The 22,080-nt window shown below is 46.5% G+C and overlaps 1 protein-coding gene across 1 annotated transcript in view; it reads left to right on the top strand.

The window, feature by feature from the left end:
• The window catches only part of NR3C1 (nuclear receptor subfamily 3 group C member 1), a 61,828-nt gene that overhangs the window by 18,355 nt on the left and 21,393 nt on the right, over nt 1–22,080 (top strand). The window contains exon 3 of the mRNA XM_084268650.1: nt 21,224–21,387. Coding sequence (XP_084124776.1) covers nt 21,224–21,387 — 164 coding nt within the window. The remainder of the gene's footprint in view (nt 1–21,223; nt 21,388–22,080) is intronic.

Here is a 22,080-nt window from a genome sequence, read left to right as displayed (position 1 = left end):
AACACATCAGCAAATTAAAATCTTCTGTGATGAGGAGATGTGACTGTCCTGTATGTCACAGTCAGTAATTCTGCCTGGCTGTCCCTGTCCCCCACTCCAGACTGCCATAGCAGTGCTGTGGGACATGGCTTGGCTGCTGGTGCTGCTCCCACAGACACTGTGGGATGCAGTCAGACCCCCACTTCTGCAAAACCCAAAATTCTTTCCAGCTACATTGCTGCTTTACCTCCAACTGAGCTGGTGTGTTTGTAGTAACAGAATACATAGGAGTGTTTACAAATCAGAGTGTAACGTTTGGAAGTACTTTATACAAATACAGCCTAGGTTGTCATTCAACAGAAACTGGAATTTGATAAAGTTTTAGCCACTCCAATAATTGATTTGTATTGATTTTCTAATAGCAAAGGATACTACTCAGTGCTCCTCTATTTCTAACCAGCTCTGCCTGGGGAACATGATGATGTTTGTGCCTTTGTTAGCAGCGCTTCTTGGTACTTGGGGTTTCGAGGGCACATTCAATCTCTGGGTCTTTTCCAGGTGAGAAAGTGGGCTCTTGGGAAGGAGCTTGTGTGTGCTCAGCTCTGTCAGGCCTAGGCTGTGTGTGGGGGAGCAGGGCTTGGTTTGGGTCTGGGGGTGCCATCGGCGTGGTCGGGCAGGCTGGCCGCAGCCTGTTGCCGTGGGATCCTGGCTGTTCCCCTGTCCCAGGGCAGCGCCGGCCAGGTCCCTCTTGCCACGTTCCCTCGCCCGTGGTACCTTCTGTGCATTTCCCAGGGGATGGGCCTGCTGTGGCTTTCCCAGAATTGTCATCTCAGTGGGTAAAGCTGTTCTCCAGCATGCGCAGGGAATGGCATTGAGAAGCCTTTGTGTGTTTCTTCCCAAGGGGTTTTTCCCTAATTCTTTCTAAGTGGAAAGAGTTGTTGTGCAGATACTGCGGAGTATTAATTGCTTGGGCTTACCCTCACACAACATGTGCAAAGCTGAGGGTAATACAAACAAGCTGATGACTAGACACTGCTGCTAAAATGAGAATCATTAGCCTCTCCAGCTTGTATTTTGAAGAACTTTTCATGCCAGTAAATGAGACCAGGCTGGGAGCAGCAGCGGGAGCGTCCTGGCTGGATGCTCCCTCAGCCCAGTGTGCATTGCTTTGCTCTCTTGCTCCTACTTCTGCAGCTCCATCAAGCCGTGTTTGCAGGTAACCTGGACAGGAATATGTTGTTGTTTTGGTCAGTCTCTGAGCAGTCACATCCTTCCTGTGATGTGTATAGGTTTTCCTTGGCAGTGTGAACCCGGGAAGTGTAACTGCACTGCTGCAGCAGCTTCTCGTGGCAGTGTTGGACCTCTTGCTGCCCCCAGCTACCCAAGGTCCTTCCCCTCACAGCCCTGTCTCCTGGCCTGGGAGTTCAGGTGTCTCTTGAATTCTCCAGTAGTAGGTGTTTGTGTTCATCTCCCTTTACATTGCGGAGTGAGGTGATTTTAAACTGTAGAACATGATTCCTTTCCCCCTTCTGCAGGTGTTTGTGTTGTCATCTTCTTTTATTAAGATGTTTGTAGCATCGTGCTCACCAAGCTGTTGACATTTGGGGGTTGCTATAGCTATTAACCACCCTGCATCTCAAATATCTGAATCACATATTTGATTATGATCTTGTGACACTTGCTGCCACATTCACCTTTTATTTTGGATCTCAGTTAGTCAAGGCTCATCTCCACTTCCTTTTTCTATTATTGGTGGCACAGTGAAGACAAGATCACTCTCGATGTATACACTCTGTACCTTCTGCAGGCAGGAGGACTCTTTATTTAGTTCAGTGCTTTTTCTTTTAATCCTTCTGGAAGCTGTTTACATAGAAATAGTCCATATGAGTAAACAAAGGTGCAGAGAAATGTAAAAACTTGAACATGCTGAAGGATGTTGCTGTTCCTTACAGAGGGTGACACCTCAGACCTCTTGCAGTTCATGAGTTCAGCAACGTGGGAAAGCTGAGCAAAGTGGTGGTGTTTCATCCTGGTGGTACCTCTGAGGAAGACAAATGGAGATGGAGATTACTTGTATCTCCTTTTAAATACTCAAGAAAACTAGATAAAATAATTCCCATAAATCCTTTCCTGCACTTGCCTTCAGAATGTGTTTGAACCTAATGTGGTGTGTGTTTGGTACAGGGCATGTGTGTCTCTGAGTCTGAATCTGCCTCTTGGCAGGAAGCACGGGTAATGGTGATGAAAACATGGGTAGGATGTATGAGCCAGGAGTAGATCAACACTGTTAAAATCAGGACAAAATGTAATGAGGAGGGGGAGAGTAGGCAGGTGAAATGAAGAAAGCAAGCAAGAAAAAGAGAAGAAGGTAGGCTGGTAACAGGGCAGGTGGGTCCAGAGCTGGAGTTGGAGGGGTTTTCTGCTGCGCCAGGCAGGGATTGCTCAGCGTAGATGAGGAGCTGTAAGTTCATAAAAGTCATGGTGATCGTTAATTCAGAGGATCACAGCTGTACTGAACATCCAGACAACGTGATTTTTGCATATCCTTCTTCCCCTGTCTCTTAGCTATAGATAAATGCAAATAATGTATATAGGCTCTTTGGTTCCGCTGCTGCCCTGCGGCTTGTGTGTGTTGCTGATCAGTCACCTCTGCAGTGTCTTCTGCTTCCTCCTCATCTCCTGAGCTTGTACTGGCCATTCCTGCTCCCTGCACTTCTGGAGTTGAGACTCTTTTTCCGAGCGTGACCGTATTGCTGCAGCATCCAGCTCCACCTCTTCTCTTGCCCGACACCTCTCTGTTACCTGCTCCTTCTGGCTCCCCAGCGTGAGCTGTTGCTAGGCCAGCTTTCAGCTTCCTGCAGGCCAGTCGGTCTGGGCTGTGCTGTTGGGTTGGATAAATCAGCAGTTTCTAGGTCTGGAAGTGGCAGGACAGGCGTGTTGGAATTCACTCCATGAAGCGATTTGGCCAATGGAAGCGGCTCCGTTCCCATCCCAGCGATGCCGGTTTCCATTATGTCACTGGCTGGCAATTACTGAAATGATTTGCAAGTATATTTTCAATTTTTTGGAATGAAACATATTTAATAAGATTAGAAGATAAATATAGAAGTGTGATAGTTGATACTCGATATTATTTCAAGAACGAGCTGATCTTTGAGGTCCCTTCCATCCCAAACTGTTCTGTGGCTCGAAGTGTGATGCCAGTTTTGTCTCAGTCAGACATGCAAATGTAAGATGCACGTTTTGAGTCAGGGATTTGAAGTCAGTTGGTCAGTCCCAGCACGTGGGACAAGATTAGTGTGTTTTGGGATGAAAGATAGTTTATGCTAAACTATCTTTTTCATTGAGAAACTCCTATTTTTGCAGCTGCTCATCTAAAGCAGTGGGAGATCTTGGTCGGTATCTATCACCTGTCAGCTGCTTGTCACCTCTGCACTGAGATGTGGTCCTGGCTGTGAGCACGGGAGGGGGACCCGGGCGTGCTGACCCAGTGCAGATGCACCCGGCAGCACCTGCTGCTCTGCCTATGAGTAACGGGTGGGAGATCAGACATCTCCTCACTCTCTCCACACCTCAGATGCCTCTCGGGCTCGTTAGCAGTGTCCATACATTACTGATACTGTTTGAGCCATCCCAAGGCTGTAGCTCCCATGGGCAGGATAGCACGAACCATCCGGTGCAGCCGGTACCTGCGCAGCGGGGCCGCCGCTCCGGAGCCTCCTGGGCAGGAACGCAGCCGCAGGAGGTTTGGGCATGTGCTGCTCGACTCCCCTTTCGGCACTTGGAATATGTACAGGCACCCATCAGCAGGTTTTTGTCTCCTGAATCACAAGGTTAAACTTAGTCTTGAGTAACTGAGAGCTCTTAGAAGGAATTCAGTGTCTGTGACGTGCCTGTCTTCTTCAGTTTTGCTCATGCTTTGTACATGTGCTTGCTGGAGGAGCAGAGCCCCAACGCTGGAGTTTTAAATAGGGCACATGTACATAGCACCATTGTTTCTCTTTAATAATGTAGTTCCTGCTTGTATCTAAATGGGTTTGCCTTATTTGATACAGAAGGGGGTTAAATTTACATTACATTATTTTAATCCTCTTTTTAAAACAAAATCAACCTGTCCTGCTTCAGAGGTGATGTAGTAGAGTCCGTGGTGAATGTTACCATCTGCTTTGCTCTCCTTCCCCTCTCAGGAGAAAACATAGCTCCTTCTTGGATCAGTGGATCCACCCTCTGCAGCGACCAGTGGTTGGACAACAAGTAAACAACTTACTGTAAATGTGCTGCGTGCCAGCTGGCCTCCAGCTATCCTGCAACTTGTGACTTGCACTCAGGCTCAGAAGAATGCCTTTTTAGTTGGTCATTTCCTTTCCTTTCAGAGATAAAAAATGAAACTTTTTTCCCCTCCAATTAAATAGCTTTCCTGGCCTAAATATTAAAATCAAGGAATGATAGCAGAGCTGCTCAGACATTGGGTCTTATGCGCTTTGGAAGGAAGCTTCTGACCTTTGCTCAGAAGCCTTCCAGAAGTAGCCTTGCAAATGTTGGGCTGGGAAGTGGCTGGTCTTGACATTTGCTGCCTTTTAATCAGGGAGCAGTTTTACACTAATTTTCTTGCCCTACTTGAGGCATTTGTTGTTTGTGAAAGCCATGCCTGCCCTGGAGGGAGGGGGTTGGGGCACGCAAGACCCCCAAATAGCCTCTGTCACCTAGCCCTCCGTATGTGGGAGATGCTGGGGGAGTGTGTGGCCGTGCCAGCACTCAGGTGTTTGTGCACAGCTTAGAAAAACACCTTTTGCAACATATTTTCTGCCTATTTAGAACTACAGGGTAGGGGAAGATGTTTCAAAACGTGAAATTAAGCACTTGGGTACCCAGAGTAACCTGGTGGTTGGCACTTGGGTGGCTGCACTTCCAGTATTTGAGTGATCCAATTTCTGTAATGTAAAGTTAAATGTCTACTCTGTAAGCTGGAGAATAATTAGTCTGAATGAATGCTTGTAATTGATCTTTTTGTCTGTGTAATTATGCTAAAGATCTGCCAGGAAACTCGCTTCCTTTCCCGCATCCCTTTCCTTCCCCCCTCACAATATGCTCACATATTCCACAACAAAATCCTGTGCGAGGAGAGCTCCAGCCCCTGGACTGAGGTCCGTGGCTGTGGTTCCCTTCTTCCCACAGAGCAGGATTTTCTCGAAGGCACCAGCACAATGTGTGTATTATTCATTCCAGCTCATGAACTCTTCGGCCTGGGATGAGCATATGGGCAGGGTGTTTGGATGGCATCCTCTCACCCGATGTCACGTATGCCAAGGAATCGTGACTGGGTGTTAAAGTAAATCTGCTTTTACAGAGAATTTACAGTCATGGTTTCCTAAACAGGGGTCTTGGATAGGAACTCTCTTCTTGGCCTTTAGTTTGAGGTCAAAAAGAAATCAGAGGAGCCCTTGGCAGTACAATTGAAGCAGCAGCACAGGTATTTGTGCACTTAGTTTACTTATTCTACAGAATCCTACTTCCACCTTAATTTTCTCTCTTCCTGTGATCTGCATAGGTGTAGATGTGTTCAAACAAAGACCATATTCACCCAGGTGATGCTGGTCTGTCGTAGCCGTGGCAATTCGGGCAACTACTGGGCTGGTGCTGCCTTCGTGGGGGTAGCAGAGGTGCTGAGGAAGAGGGGCAGTCATGCAGTTCAGGTGACAATGGTGAGGAAAGGAAATTCTGCATATTAACCCTGTGAGTTCCTGAGTTTCTTGCAAGGCCTTAGAAAGTCTAAGGAGGAGCTGACATGCTGTGTTTTGGAGATGAAAATAGCAGAGGTTTTTGGAAGAGTGAAAGTTGATTATAGGAGCCACTGTCTTTTCCATTGCCTCACAGAAACGTGTGAAAACCTTCCTCTTGTATTGTAATCCAGGGCTGAATTTAAAGGCCACTTTGCAAAGCAATAATACTTGGTAGAAACTGTTTGTCAGTATTTTGCATGGTTTTCTTCATTATTAATGTTCCATCTTAACACTTCAACACTCTAAAGCTTATCTAGTCCATTTCCCATCTCCACCATCCAGTGAAGATTACTTAGTGGTTTCTCTGGTCCTTTCAGGGCCTCTGTTTGTGCAGATGACAGTCCCTGCAATGCTTATAAAACTATGGGGTGTATGCTTGGTGGCTTTATTAAAAAATATTGAACAGAAAAAGTCAGTCTGAGAAGAATAAATTCTGTTATTTCTTGCCCTTGAGAGCACTGTGGAGTCAGGAAGCTGCTGGTGCTGTGGAGCAGAGCAGTGAAGAGAAGTTTATTCCTTGCCTGTAGAGATTTTAGGGGAAGAAAGCAGGAGATGAGTGTGCGCATTACGGGATGCAGTTAAAGCTGTAATTAGTCCTCTGCCAGTGTGTAACCTCTCCAGGGCTTCAGGCATTAGAACACGCTATATTCCCACAACACAGGGGGTTTGGAAAATACCTCCACGTGTATCCAGGGTGTGCACACACACACACACACACACACACACAGCCATGTGTACGTGCCCTCGAGTCTGGTTGTTAACCTGCCACCTTGGCGTGGAGCTGGGATTTCTCACGTGGCATTGGTCGTGAGCTGTGGAATTTGTTCCCTCCCTCCCTCAATATCCTAAAAATACTTCATTTTCTTCTTTTAAAACTGGGAAACATTACCAGCACTATGGCTGGAGGCTTGTCTTAATCAGGAGATGCCTCTTTAACCCTTCAGTGTCCACGTGTGTCCGCATGGGACAGGATTCCCGAGGAACGAGGGATTCTCCCAAGTGCAGCCTTTGAGCAGAGCTCCAGGAGAAATGCCAGATGCTGCAAGACTTGTGATTAAAATTGCAAGAATAAGCAATACGGGGAAACACTTATCATTCTCTCCTTGAAAAGGCTGGCCTGCTTATCTCCGGTTCTTGGCCTCGCTCAAGCCATCTACGAGGAAGATGAAAAACCACAGACCTTTGGCTCTGTTTGTTATTTCTTCATGGATTGTTGCAGTGGAAAAATGGTTTAAGTTGTGACCGTTCCAAGCTTTTTAAAACACCACAGCTTCCAAAGTACAGAGAAGTAGCATAAATAATAGAAGCTGGTGGTTTTGTTATGTTAGTGTTATCAGTTAGAGACAATTATTTTACTCCTCTGGTGGTGCTTTGCTTTGCTTTTCTTCCGGAACTGAGTCGTCCTGAGCATCCGTAGCTTTACAGGCCCCTGGGAAGTGACATCTGGGAGGACGATCAGTATGTCTTGGGCAATTGAACAGGGGTTAATGGGAGCATCTGTACTACAGGTAGGAAAAGCTATGTAATGAATATGCACTGAGTGTCAGAAAAAGAAAAGGCAAAACACACCAAAGTAATTGTCTCATATCAATTTGAGTGTAACTTATGTTTAGGCCTTGGTTAATCTCATCTAAATTTAGGTGTGCTGAGGTCTCAAATTTAAGAGCATAATTATGCAAAGTCCAGTTTTCTACATCAGGCAGCGGGGGGGAGAAACAGGCCTCAGTTATTCTTGGCTGTGTAGTGCTTCTCTGTATTGACTGGCTCAGTGTTTGTTGTAGCGATGCTGCTAAAATTAGTTCCTCCTCTGGCTCCTGAAGTTAGGTGAAATTAATTTGGACTGTAAGTCTGACCCTAAACTTTTTTTTTTAAAGCACATTTTATTCTTAGGATGTGTTAGTTCTTGGGTATGTTTATTTCCCATTTTCTGTGCTGGTTTATTTGTTGCTACCAACTCAGTTACATTTCAGCAGTCAGTCCTCTGAGGTGCTGAAACAGTAAGGTCATGTGTGTTCTGCATGGTCCAGATACTACTTTAACTTCAAAATCCATCTCATGTCTCAGCTAGATCCCGTTAGCACGTTGTCAGGCTGTGTTAGCCTGAGGAAGCTTCCCGAGGCCAGGGGAGCACCGAACCCAGCGCGTGCTGTGGGACGGCAGTAAAACCGATGGGGTCCCTCCTCGGGGGGGGACAGGGTCCCAGACCCACACTGACACCTCCCTGCATTGACAGCCATCGGGAACACCGCAGAGGGAATCCCTTCTCAGACAGGGGCTCAGCCACAGGCTTTGGGAGGAGCTCACAGCAGCAAAGAGTTAAGTTTGTTCCTGTTAGCAAACTCCTTGTTTGTCAATTTGACCTTTGTTTAATGTTTCTCAGATGAAACGTAAGTGACACAACAGAAATGTTGGGCTTGGTCCTCACTTCAAAGACCATACGGTCTCTCAGAGTTTAGCACAAACTGGAAGTAAAGCAAGCCTTTGATCATAGTTATTTACTTCACCTTCCAAGCAGTCCTGCTGTAATTCCATGTTGTCAGGGCTGTTGGTGGGAGCGTGCGGGGCTCTGCGGGGCTGGGCACATCCCGCTGCCTTTGTTGGTGTGTGTGGAGGCTTGTGTGCTGCTTGGGTCACAGCCTCCATCAGCAAGCCAAGATTAACCACTTCCCTGTTTCGTGAAGGTGTTTTGTTATTGGATTAATTTTTCTGAAGCTCCATGAGTCTGAGAAAAGCTTTACAAGGTAAAACAGCTTTTGAGAGAGAATCTCCTAAGAGAGCCGAGAACGTCTGTTGAAGATGCAGCAACAGCACACAGTATTGTGAGGGCAGTGTGAGAGATGGTGATTTAAAATCTGAGTGTTGTGTTTCAGATAAAAGCACTGTCCAATGTGCTTTTTATGTGAAAAATTAAGGCTTTCTGAATGTCAGCATCTCTTCTCTATTAAACACAGTCAGTATGCTCAGGTATCAGTTTAGGGACTGTGTACACCAAAGCCAGGCTCAGAACTGATGCAGAGGGGCAGTAAGAGGAGCAGCATTTGCAGCAGTCAGGGGCTGGGACACCAGCATTATGAGGAGGGGGAAAAAGAGAAGAATTAAAATTATGCCATCCCTAAATTGTGATTTACAGATACAGACATAGTTTCAGGTTCTCCCTTTTGGTTTCTTTTCCACACTAAGCTTCAACTGTTAAGAAGGAAAGGAATTTGATCTTCGCAGGGACTCTCCTATCATTGCACAAGAGCCATGGTGCATCTCTCTAGGAGGCCTGGGGACCAGGCACCGGCGTGGGCTGAGGGAAGAGCTGCTGCCAGTGGCCATCAGCACAGGAAACGTGGGTGTCCATTGCCTTTCTGTTAGGTGTGTGCAGCTGTCCAAAGCCTGGCAGCAAATGGCTTGGAGCAAGATGCTCTCTGGTGCCTGAGCACCCGTGGTTGTGTTGTGTAGAGCTCTCTGCTGCAGAGGCCGGTGGGGAGACCCACGGGGTACAGCAGCACCTCTTCTCAGTCCCTCAGTGATGGCTGGTTCACATGGATCCTGTTTTTTTCCCTTTGCTTTATGTAAATATTTTTAAAGGTAGGATTGAGTGTCTGGTCATCTGAGAGGCAGCAGAAATATTTGAAGGAATTGGCAAGTAAATCTTGTTGGTTTTTTTCCCTCCTACCCCGTGGCTTTGGCTTTGCCACATTTGTGTCTTGTGCTCTTTTCAAGTTCTTCTAGCACCTTCTGTGCTTTGAAACCCTTCCTAGCTGCAGCTCAAAACCCAGTATTGTTGTATTTTTATATTGTTTGGTTTCATGAACAAATAGGTGAAGCTCATGAAATACCTGTACTCTCAGTCACTTTTCTATTAGACTTGTGAGGAAGGAAAGACCTGGGGCTTTAGTCCAGACCATAGTCTGGACAAGCTGAACTAAACACCTTTTTTTTTCTGTTGGGTGGTGAGTAGGATGATCTCCAGCCTCTTGTAAAATCACCACACAGTGCATCCTGCCTTATTTCATATTTATTGACTACTGTTCAGTAGTAAATAGCTTTCCATTTCTCCGTGATGAATACTACAGCTCCCTTACTGGGACAGGCTTCCTAAACTAAACAGCAAGGGCTTGAAAACTTGTGGCAGCTGTGAATGCACTGTCTGCTGCATAAAGTAATCCTGAACAGTGCCCGTAGCTAATTAGAATCATTTAACACTTTCTATTTGAGATACCATGACCTACTCTACTAGCAAATCTGGGTGACCAAATTAGTGAGAGACACTGAAAGGTACCGACAGGTAGTGACAGGTTGTAAAAGGACCTTTCTAAGAGTGGATCCGGGGGTCATGTACAGTGCATTTCAGGAAAGCAAAATGCAGTTTCCCACCAGGAAAGGTTTGAATGCTTTTCTGAATCAATCCTGCTGCTTCAAACAGTGCACAGAGCAGTCTGGAAGACACACGGGATGCTCTCAGAGAGAAGAGATGGTGTGGAGAGAGGTGTGTGCAGACTCAGGGATTATCTGCCTAGTCACCTTCGTGATAGTTATGGGAGAGAGGTAAACAGCCCCTTAATGAAGATTACAGATGGAGTTTAAATTGGGAGGGGTTCCCAGTGCTGCTCAGGAAGAGAAAATACACAAAGAGGCAGAGATGAACAATGTGGCCAGGAAACCCTGTGAGGTTCAGTGAGGAAGGGATAGAGCTTCCTTCATCTGACGGGGAGGGGTAGAGGAAGAGGGCAGAGGAAAGTGGATAAAATAATATGAGAAACCCAGGAGAGAGAAAGGAGGCAAGACCTCTTAAAAGATGGGGAAATAAAACCCAAGACACTCAGTGCTTGTAAAGTCTGGGAGTGTGCAACAGGAGAGATGTGATGAAACATCTTGGTGTGACATGGATGCCAGGTGGAAATAAAAGCAGATAACAACCTACTGTGTATGTGTGTTATAGCAGAAATTGTATCTGTAATTGCATAACAGTGTTGACAAAAGTAATTAACAGCAGTCTGCTAGGTAATTCAATAAAGTTGCCTTAAAAGTGCCATAACAAGGACGTACAGTTGCTGTACACATCGTGCAGGCCTCTGGTAGCACTTGTTGCTTGTCCTTCTGGAAATATTGCACAAGTTTGGATGGCTGGTTTTGTGTCAGTAAACGAACTTAGTACATGCTTTTCTTCCTGTTCCCATTGGGGGAGAGCAGTTTGGTATATATCCTCTGCATCAGAGGGGTCAGAGGCCAGTCGAGATGAAGTTGTTTATTAAGGGCATTAGAAGTGCTTGTGAGACTGTGGAGAATCCTTTTCAGACCGGTTTGTGCAGTTTTAAGCTGTCGTGTACACACACAGGTCTGGATATGAAGGGTAAAATGCCCCAACCTAAACATAAACCATGAAAGAGAAGCTTTGGCAGGGTTTGGAGCAGGGTCTCAGCCTTTCCCTTGGGGACCCTAGCAGTGTGCCATCACCCTGTTTGGTCCTTCTGGAACCTTCTGATTTCTAAGGTACCAAGAATTTTGAGTTTGCTTCTTATCTTGCCCACAAGAATTGCTGTTCCCTCTCTTATGTGGTAAAAAGGAATCTTTACGCTTTTGAGTGAAGTCACTGCTTGTGACCGGCTGAGGAACGTGACCCGTGTGCGCTGAGGGTGGCACCTCGCACAGTTCTTCACCCTGTATCGGCACTGACCCTCAGCTCTGGCCTTCAGAGGAACATCTCACAGTCATCCTCCCCTGTGAGTAAGATCTCAGAATCACCAGAAGTATTTTTGTCTTGCAGCAAACTACCCAAGATATGATGTTTTTATGGGCTTTTGTTTGTTTTATGTGCTCTTGGAAGTTGTTATGAAAGCTGATTCCCTCTCCACTAGATGACTGTAACAAAGCCCAGTCTCCCTTCACCCTGCATTTCTCTTACTAAAGATAGCTCAAGCTCTTCCTCTGCCTGGTCCTTCAGCTGCTCCTCAGCTTTCTGAAAACAAGTGGGTATAAAATTGAATTTCCCTTACAGGGGATCAAGACCTACTGAAAATATACCTGCTATCTGCAGCTGGGGGAAGAGAGTCGAGGGAACATGCTGAAAATAAGAGGAATCAGCCTTCACTGAGATGTTTGTTAAATGCAGTGCCTCTAGAGCAAGTTCAGTTGTGATCACATCCATGTGAAACACACATATGCTTTTAAAGTGTAAACCAAGAGTAGTTATGGGCTTCTCTTACCCTGAATAGAAGTCTGCCCTCAGTACTGAAATGGGAATTTTTTTGGGGTGAATTTTATTTGCACCTCAATTCTAAAGTCAGTTAACAATATGCACATGGACTGTCTAATATTTCAGGTATATTCTATTCTTACATCTGTTAAAACATTGCAGTTGTTCACTAATTTGCTTGCTTTTCCTTCCCATCTTTGTTACTGTGGGGAGGAGGATATCTCAGGGCTTCTTCAGTAATTTGGAAGTTAATACTGGGTGTTGCAGTTATTTGGTAATGGAACAGTGATGTTTTAAGTTGAGAGGTAGGGTTGGGATTTTTAGCTGTCTCTGCTAAAAGTAGATGTCATTTAAGGAGAGTATTTTTCTTGCTTAAGAATCTTGTTTAAACTCTGCTTTGGCCCCTTTCTTTTTTGGTTCACTGGTGTTTTCTGAGCTTCTGGACTCCTGTTCAAAGTTTAAAGAACAATAACTAGTCAAATGTAAAATAATGTTGATTGAACCAACCTATGACTCAACAGTCAACCGAGTCATCCTGGACCCGCATCAAATGGACCGAGGCCAGAGCCTAAAATTGGCACACATCCCCGTCCCTCTTCTCCATCCCTTTCCCCTGAAGCAGAGCCCAGAGTGCAACACGTTGGTTAATATTCCATAATAAACTGCTCTGTATGTAAATGTCAGACACTCATTGAGGAGAGAGCGGGAACGCCTATGCCAGGGGTGAGGACGCATCATGCGAGGCTCCGCGAGGAATGGAGTTTGGGCACCATCCTCAGTGCCAGTCCTGCTTCCAAACAGAGCTGCAGAGGGAATTAAGGAAAAAAACATTCCTTTCTGCTTCTCTTGCCCTGTTTCCATCTCTCCCTCCTCCTCAGAAGATCTATGGTTTGGTTTCTGCTTTCCTATTTGTGTTTATTTTATTTTAATTTTTAATTGTGGGTTTTGGCAGAGCGGAAGATCGTTACCCAGGGCTGATAAAGCTCGACCTGTGCTGGACAGGACTGTGTATGCCAGCAGGATTACTGATAAAGGGCTGCCCTGGCAGCAGCACACTCTTGATTTTTTTATTTCAAAATAGCAGAAATGAACTTTCCAATTACCAGTCTAAATGTATTTATAGCTTTATGACTCAATTTAACTATGCAAGTGTTATCCTGCAGCTTCTAAAATATCTGCTCTGTGAGCATTGCAGTTTAGTTTAGCCTCTTACTGCATTTCTTACAGCACCAGGACTGTTTTTCCATGTAGAGTCAGCTCTCCAGATGTCTCTTGCCTTCTTTCCAAGCAGCACAGCTTGGGCAGCCTGGGGCCGCAGCCCTGGGACCGACAGAAGCCTGAGCGCTGCGAGGACCGGAGGATGCACACAGCTCACACTGAGGTCATTAATGGAACGAATCCTGTTGGATATTTTAAATCCAGTTCCCCTGGTACAACATTAATGAGGGGGCTGTAATGAGGAGTGAAATATTTTTCTAATCTATAGGAGAAACTAAAAGCTTGTGGCTCTGTTCTCATACCGACAGTATTCCTGTCTTCTGGAGTTCGGTGGGCTGGCAAATGAGCATGTTAAAGGACCTGTGTTAAGACACCAAGGTTTTGGTGGGGATGTTGGCTCTTGGTTAGTTTGCAAGGTTTGGAAAACGAAGAAACTGTTTCCAAGAAAGTGTCCCACAGGTAGAACACACCTTGGTAGCTGCCGAGATGGGAAACGGTGCTGGCTGCAGTCAGAGATGAACAGGTGAGGAATGATTAAACTGAGAAAAATAATGATAAAGTAAATTCTGGTTACATTTTTTGAGGTTCCTTCTCCTGGCAGCCTTCCTAGCTGGGGTCTCTTCTTGCGGAGACACCTGCTTGCACCGTAGTTCGTGACACGGGCTGTGGAGCTATGCCCATGAAGCTGGAGGTATCTGCAAGGTTGAGTTCTTGGGAGTCAGGGGCTTCGGTGATCCACAACCTGTCTCTAAGATATGCAGATCAAATGCACGTTCTGTTACCCAGCAAAGCATACAGAATTAGGATGGAATAGGATGATTTGATTCCGTATTTTTATGTGAAGTTTTTATTTATAAAGGTACTGGCTTCTGCCTTGCTCTGCTGCCTCTCTGTTTAAGGAAGCAAGGATGCACAATGTGATTTAAAAATACCAAGCACAGCCTTTGGAAAAATATGCATAAATTGTTTCATACAGAAATTAAGTCCTACCCTTGAAGGTAAGACTTTTTGGCTGCTTTACTGGAGCACTGAAATAAATGTAAAAGTTTAGAACATATAATTTAATTATCATATTCTGGTCATAAATACTTTAGGCTGTAGTACATTTGAAATCCCAAGAGCTCGAGCTAAGGTTGCAGCTGCAACATCAATTACCATTTATCCATTCCAAGAAAGCTTTGCCTGTGCCCTTGAAACCTTTACGTTCTGGAGAGTATCCAAAAGGGAAGAAAAAGTGGCGTCGCTCACTTGTGTTAATGTTCCTCTCTCGCCCCTGTGAGCTCTAAAATGGGAGCGGACGCCATTTCGGAGCGGGGACAAGGGGTGGCTTTGGTGCCGGGGCTCTGGAGCTGCTGGAGGAGCTGGTGTGCTACATACAGAGAGCGCTGGGCTGCCGGCAGCAGGACGCTCGGCCGCGGGTTTCGGGGCAGGTAGCATCCAGCCTCTGGGAGAGAGAGAAGGGAGCCCCAGGCTCAGCAGGGCCCCGTGCTGGATAGTGCAGTGGGTTTGCTTCCCTTGGGCTAGATCAGGAATCTCTGCAAATTATTATGCTGTTAACATGCTATTGATATTTGCCTGTGCTCTCAGGGCTGGTTTTTGTTTAATAGAGTATAATTTGTGAGAAATGAAGTAACAGCTTCTCATGGCCACCCTGCTGCCTCTGCTAACGGTAACGACAGGAGCTCCCGGTGATGCCCGGTCTGAACAGCACGTGTTTGCCATTGAAGCCCTACTGAGCCTCAATCTGCTTCTCCAGAGCAGCAGGTCGTGTCGGGGGGCTGGGGGCTGCAGTGCCCCAAAACAGCGTATGAGTGTGCCCCTTCTCCAGCAGCTGTGGTCGGCTCTGGCCCCTGCGCTGCGGCTGCCGGTGCCCTGCCAGCTTCCAGCCAGGGGCACTCTGGGGAAGGCAGGAAGGGCTTCGTATGTTCCAAGCTGTGTCTGTGGGGTCTTCGAATTACATGCTGGTTCTTCGTATGCTTATGGAGAGTGAGCTCAGGTTTGCAGTTCAGGTTCTTTTCAAGGGCTCTGGACTGCATGGATATCAAAACTTGCCGGTGCCGAGGTGTGAGCAGTCCGATACAGCAGGAAAGGCGTTCACTGCAGCTTGTTTTGTGTGCAGTGTTTGTACACAGAGCATCCTTTGTGGCGGATGCGTGTGAAGCCCTTGGTGTGAAGTCGTGGCTTTGTTCTGAACTCGGTCAGTGATCCTGCTGGGATGTACCGGAGCTGTTGGAAACCAAAGCAAAAATGTGTCTGGTATTTGAGGTGAGTTTATCCAAAACAGTAAAACCTGTGTTGTTCTGCAGATGGAGAGCTGCATTAGGAGACCTTGCTGCTTTGGGTAGGTCTCATAGTTTAACTGCTTCTGTGAGTTAGAATCCCAGTACTGCATCCGAAGGAAGGGATAACCTTTATCCCGATGTAGGGCCGGTGTCAGGAGGGACACGATGCTGCCTGCCAGGCTCTTGTAAAAACACATTTCGCTGCCACGGGCTTCTGCATCCAACAGGGAAGTAATCTGGCCACAGCCTTTCTGGGTGGCACCTTCTGCGGGTCAGTGTCACCTCAGTCGTGTTACAGGCACGTGCACAAACCCAGACTGTTAGTTCAGTCTGGTTTCCTGGTTTGTCAAGTCAGGACAGGACACTTACCTGGGCGTGTGATGGAGGGAACGGTGTTAATCGTCCTGGCTTCCATCAGGGCTGTAAAACAGTGATACTGGATGCTTTTATTTGCGGGTTTAGGTAAATCCTGTCGTCTGTAGGCGATGTTTAACTTCTGAGCACATCGCTGGGGATATGCTTGTAATCACTTTTACCCCAGAGGTTCGGTTCTCCGTTTCAAGTACCGAACGGGAAATCAAACTTTAATACAGAACCTACCTGTGCTTAGTGGGGCTGGTTGATGTGATTGTGGCTTGGGGGGTCGGTGTGTTCGGACAGTCAGTGGGAACATTTGAGTTGGCACCCCGGGGTGTGTGAGTCTCGGGGTGAGTGGCCACGGTCAGTGCCCGCTGGCAGGAGGTGAGGTGCTGCCGCGGACAGACAGACTGAAGGCTGCGAGGGTGATGTTGGATCTTACCAGCTTGTACCAATTTCAGTCTCTACAAACCCCAGTGAGTACGTGACGAGTGACAGAGAGGCCGTCGTAACCGGTGGCTCAGGTCCCCAGCAAAAGGCACTTTGGAAATGATTTTCTACGGGCAAATGTACTTGTGTGTTGGTATCGGAATGACAAGTACCCTGTCAGCAACCACGTTGTGAAATTTCTTCCTCCTTCAACTGCAAACTGCTTTCCTGCCTAAGAGAGTATAAAAAATAATTAGCAGTTTCTCTAGTTAATAAAGAAATAAGTAAGCAATTAAAAAAATGTAATCAGTTGGTGTATGCAGCGCGTGTTTACATTGTTCTCATTGCTGGAAGATAAGAACGAGGCCCAGATGGCAATGACATTGAAAATCATTTCTTTACTGTTAGTTTGGTGATACTGCTTGTACAGATAAGTGACTGGCTTGTAAGAACACGTTAGCTCGGTGCTGCCGTGGCTGTCCTGGAGCACCAGGGCTGATGGGTGCTGTGCTGTGGTCTGGGTACGTGTGAAGCTTTAGATTAGAAGTAGGAGCAAAACGCATAGGCTTATCAAAAGGTTATTCAAAATACAGCAGGCTCGGAGCTGTTCCTCCCAGCCTTGGCGTGTGGCATCTCCTCCTTCCCCAGAGCTGGCAGGTGGACTGGGATAGTGATGACTTACAGGGTGTCAGAGCCAGCTGCAATTGTTCTCCGTTTGTAATGTATAATGGCACCAGGGAGTAACCTGTGTGCCTGTATTCTGACAAGCCTGTGTTAGGCATTTCCCCGAACTTCTCCTCGGGATGGATTGCTTTTATGAGGTGATGATTGCTGAGGTGACCGCTGCTTCTGCCCAGCAGCCCCACAGGGTCCCCGGGACGCTGCTCCTGCTCTGGAGCTTGTTCCCTTTAAAGGCACTCAGTTTTTAAATCATGAACTGAGTCCTCTTCTCATTGCCCATGTGTAACTTTGTATTGGTGCTCATTTATTTGCATTTTAAGAAGAATTTGCCCATCAGCAGACGAGCAGTGGGGCTGGGCATGGTGTTGGACACAACAGGTTGAGGCTCATGGTGCTGAGTTTCCTTCGCTGGTGAAGAGCCATCGCTTGTGGCCTGTGAATGAGCAGCGGGTTTTGCTGCTTGAAGTCTTGTCTCCTTTATCTCACTGGAGATCTTCTGTTTAATAACATGAGTACCAGGAGGGCAGTATATTTCTAAAACATTGTTACAATGTTAGTACAACACCAGGCGTGTGTTCAGTGTGGTGTGGTGGAGGTGTTAGGTTCTCCGCTGTAAAGGCAGACGAGGACGAAGGAAACGTGTTCTTCAGACATGAACCACTTTGCCAGAGGAGGGTTTCACCAGAAGAACAAGGAGCCAGGGCCACATCTTTCTGCTCAAGTGCTGGAGGCTGATGGTGGGGCTGCAGGTTTGGGGGTCACATCTACCTGGGGGCCCGGCTTTGCCAGTCTGACCAGGGAGCGTGGGGCTTACCCTGGTCCCCAGCCCCCACAGTGATGGGGACCCCGAGGAAGCAAAACATCACACTGCCATGAGTGTTACCACACCCCACTTCAGCCAATTTGAACCTTGAGCCTGGTTTGAAAATCTCTGGTAAATTATTAACCCCAAAATCGCTTTGGTTAAACAAGTCGATTGCTCCAGAGCTCAGTGCTGTAGCTGCATCTTCTCTTCCTTAAGTCTTTCCATTTTATCCCGTATGTTCCCTTGACTGGAAATGATAAATGTATCTGTAGGAACAAGTAAAATGAGATCATATATAAATAGTTTCTGGAAGCAGGTGGGAATGGATCTCAGTATCCTTAAGCGAGTATCACCTTGCCCCCTAAAATTGAAGTCTTTACAAATTTCACAAAACCCTTAAAACTTGGAATTTTTTTTCCTTTCTCCTCTGTGCTTTTGAGTCTTTCCTTTAGATAAGAATCACAGTGAGGCCTTTGTTGAGTTTAAAAACACTTCTGCCTATAACAGAGTGGTAACTTTTTTATTACTGCTATTATTACATTATCTCAGAGTGTAACTTCCCTCCTTCACCTCTTCCTTAGGAAGTGGTTGTTTGTCTTTTGCTACGTGTAACTTGGTAGGTAGAAGATGTATGCTGAAGCTCGAGCCAGTTTGCTGTGGCTCTTGCAGGAGTCGCTGTGCAGCGCCGTCCCTCCCGGGGTCCGTGTTTCGGGCGCACAGGTCTGTGTCGTACGCAGCCAGGGGCCTGGCGCTGGCTGGCCGCTCTCCACGCCGTTAGTAAATATTGGCCTTATCAGATACAGCCAGGCTTGGGAAGATACGCCAGAAGCCCAGATTAGATTGCTGGCTACTGCTTTATTAATCAATGTAATCATTTATTTTTAGTTTTGTAAGTCATATCATCTGTTTTCTTTCTCATGTTACATTTTCTGTGGTACTGGTGCAGAAAATGAGCCCTGCCTAAAAACTGAAGGTGATTGGAAGTGTCAGGGGGGTATGTTTGGTGCTTCTGTGACCCTTAATGGATGTTTCCTTAAACGTGCTTTTGTCAGGAATTTGTAAGCGATAAAGAGTTTAATTTTTGTACCTAAATTAGGTGTCTTCAACACTGTGCATAGAAAGACGCTTCCATTTCTTTCTGGTTTTAATCATTTCCATGAAATGAAATTCTCAAGTTACAATTCCTTATTTAAAATCATTAATCCCAGCCCCTATTTCAAAGTTTAAAGTCAGATTTTTAGTACAAGAAAAGCAGCTACTGGGCCAGTTGCCTGTTTCTGGAAAGTTTGGGTTGCGTTACCCAAACACCATCATGCACAGTGTTGTGGTAAGAGGCAGAAGCAGATCTAAATCTGAGGGTTGGGCCCGATAATCTCTTGAGGTCCCATCCAAGTCCTGTGATTCTGTGACTCTGTGAACCCCCAGCTCCCCTGCGTACGAGGTTTCTTCCCCCGCAGACCCGTGACCGTTGGCTCCTATCAGCCCGTTTCCTCCTGGGAGCAGATGGGGCCGTGCAGGTGGCACCTTCATCCGCACGGGATGGGTTCCCAGAGCCCCTGGGGGGGGCAGGGGTGCTGGTAGCAGTTAGGGTGAGCATGTAATTGAAGACGGGTGTTTGTGAGGGCACGAAGTGCATGTGGCTGGGTTGAATGGCCTTCTGCCAGGATGTGGATGTTGGGTGCGGGGTTGTGTACCCTAGTATTTTGGTAAAGCTCTCTGCTCTTTAAAAGGAGACACATTAGGAACCGTGGAAAAGCCACCCAGAGATCATAACAGTGACTGCTGTGTTAGATGACAGACTAACAGTGGTTGTCACCCTCTTTGTAGAGCAGGAGAGTAGCAGCATTGTGGCGTTTCACGGGTATTTTCTGGTCGCAGATTTGAGTTCATGTCCAAGTTCTGGAAAGAACAGTTCTTCCCTGGGTGGGCTCTCTTCTGCACTTCTTCCTCCTCATACCTCATTCCGACTTTGCAGCACCTCTTCTTCCCTCCTCCATCCTGCAGCTATCTCAGCACGTTCAAGCTGTTACTATCTTCCTGTCGGTGCTTTACTTTGCTGCTCTGGCTTAGGTAGAGGTCACCTTCTCCCCCAGCTCATACCAGACTCAGGTTTTTAGGGGAGTCCACGTGTAGCTTAGGTCTTTGCATGCCTCTGTGGCCTCATTTTTCTTCCCTAACACAAGTAACTTTCACTTTTCTCTGCCCCCTGGTTCCTTATTTGACAAAGTACGGACTTCATTGACATGTTTATTCTGTTTTGACTGGTATCCCTCTGGATTTGATCAGTATGATTCCCGGTCCTTGGTCTGCTTCCATTGCCTGACTCCCAGTACCAGAACATGACAGCTGAAGCCCTTGCAGTCACCTTGGATGGGCCATTTCTCAAATGGTCACTGGGGCTTGGCACGTGGAGGTGACCTCTGTAAGAGCAAAGCCTCCCAGGTGTTGGAGTGTTTTTCTTTGGGCTGGAATTTTAAAGGGCTTGTGAATGTTTGAGAGCTATGTTGTTGGCTTTTAAGATGGGTGACCAGCTCTGGTCAGGCTTTGAAACCAGCCCACGTGTAAAAGGAAGCCCCCAGTAGGGACTGGGGATGTCTGGGGGAGTTTCTGACTGAGGGCAGCAAAGTCTGAAGTGTTATTTTCCAGCTCCATCTGGACAGTGGCTGGAACACAGCTAAATGACAAAGATTTCTGAGGGAATTACTTTAAGCATACAGAATAGAAATTGCTTTTTAAAGTTTAAAACGTGTGACAATAAACTCAAGAATAAGGCTTAGAGCAGGAGGTGCCAAGGGCCTCCGCCAGGTAAATCAGCAGCCTCGCCTGGTCATACGTGCAGGACAGGATTAGCCTCTGAACTTTGGCACAGCCACTGTTGGTCCAGCCCTTATGATTAGAAGCAGCTTGAAGGTGATTATGATAGTTTATTGCTCTAACAATGATTATTGAGTTGCTGTTGTTAAAGAGCTAACCCTGCATTTGTAAATGCCATGTATGTTTATGTAGGAAAACCAGATCCTGAAATTAAGCGTAGATATTCTTTTCCTGAATGCTGGGATGAAATGATTATTCATTGCCATAAATATATGTCAGTGTATGGCTTAATTTGCACAGCTTCTCGTGTGATTGTAACCCTGTAGGAAACTGTGATGGTACTGGGAAGGAAGCTCTTGTAGGACTGTGCAGGCTGTGGGGAACGTGGCAGTAATGAAAACAATATGGGGTAAGAATGTGCTCTAGGAGTCAATTTTGCACTGGTATTTTAACCTTTAAGAAGCTTGGCTTCAGAGATGTGTCAGGGAAGTAATCTTGACCTGGTCAGAGAGGCCCTGAAAAATCCCTACAGCTTTTCCTTATCCCTTGGTTGACTGTTGGGGAGTCCAGTGAACTGTGTGTGCAGAACTGTAATATTGAGTGTAGGGGCAAGCTGTCACTTGCCGTTAGGAGTATTGTGTTTGCCAGTGTCCCACAGATCTTAATAAGCAGTATTTTTATGCCTTTTCTTTAGCCCTGGAATGAGATCAGATGTAAGCTCCTCTCCCTCCACAACCTCAGCAACGGCGGGACCACCTCCCAAGCTTTGTCTCGTTTGCTCCGATGAGGCCTCTGGGTGTCATTACGGTGTTCTTACGTGTGGCAGCTGCAAAGTGTTCTTCAAAAGAGCTGTGGAAGGTAAGATGTGTTCTGATGAATTTAAAAACACAAGATGCACGTACATACCATCTGCATTCAGAGCCACTCTGTCTGATCTTACTGGAACCCATGTCTTTGCCAGAATCCTCCTGGAAAGTCCCACCCGTTGTATCACTCATGGTTTCATAGTAAATAGTATCGATAATGGTGTGCTTATCTGAGGCACAGATTCCATTTACATGTATAAAATGCTCCCATTCACTCACGGCATGAAAGGGCATATTGTTGTCTTGCCTTTTGTTTCTTTCGCTTTCTTTCACTGTTGTTGTTGTTTATTTGTCCTGCAGAGATTTGTGTGTGTTAGATTTGTAAAGGTTGTGATTTTTACATCTGATGTGAGCTGGTTTGTGTGCAGAACCAGTCGGGAAACTTGAGCAATCCCTTGTGTGCAAGGTGATGATAGTTCTGTGCAGCCTTGGTTGCGTTACACACGTGTCCACCTGTGATGCTGGCAGGGTAGCTGGAGAGCAGGAACACGTGTGGGTTTGGATCGTTGAGTTTTCTCTCTAATCACAGGAAGAAAATTGCTCTAGAAGATAGAGATGATGGAGAACTAAATGTGAATGTGTAATGTGTGTAGCAGAAATGCCCCATGATTTTGGGGCTGCCTAAGTAGCCGTCTGTAATGCACTGGGGTGTGCCTCACTGCCGGGCACTCAGCTCTGGTATCGG

Source organism: Gallinula chloropus (genome assembly GCF_964237585.1).
Source record: "Gallinula chloropus genome assembly, chromosome: 10".
NCBI lineage: Eukaryota > Metazoa > Chordata > Aves > Gruiformes > Rallidae > Gallinula > Gallinula chloropus.
Note: the sequence above shows the minus strand (reverse complement) of the source record. Positions and strands in the feature narration are given on the sequence as shown.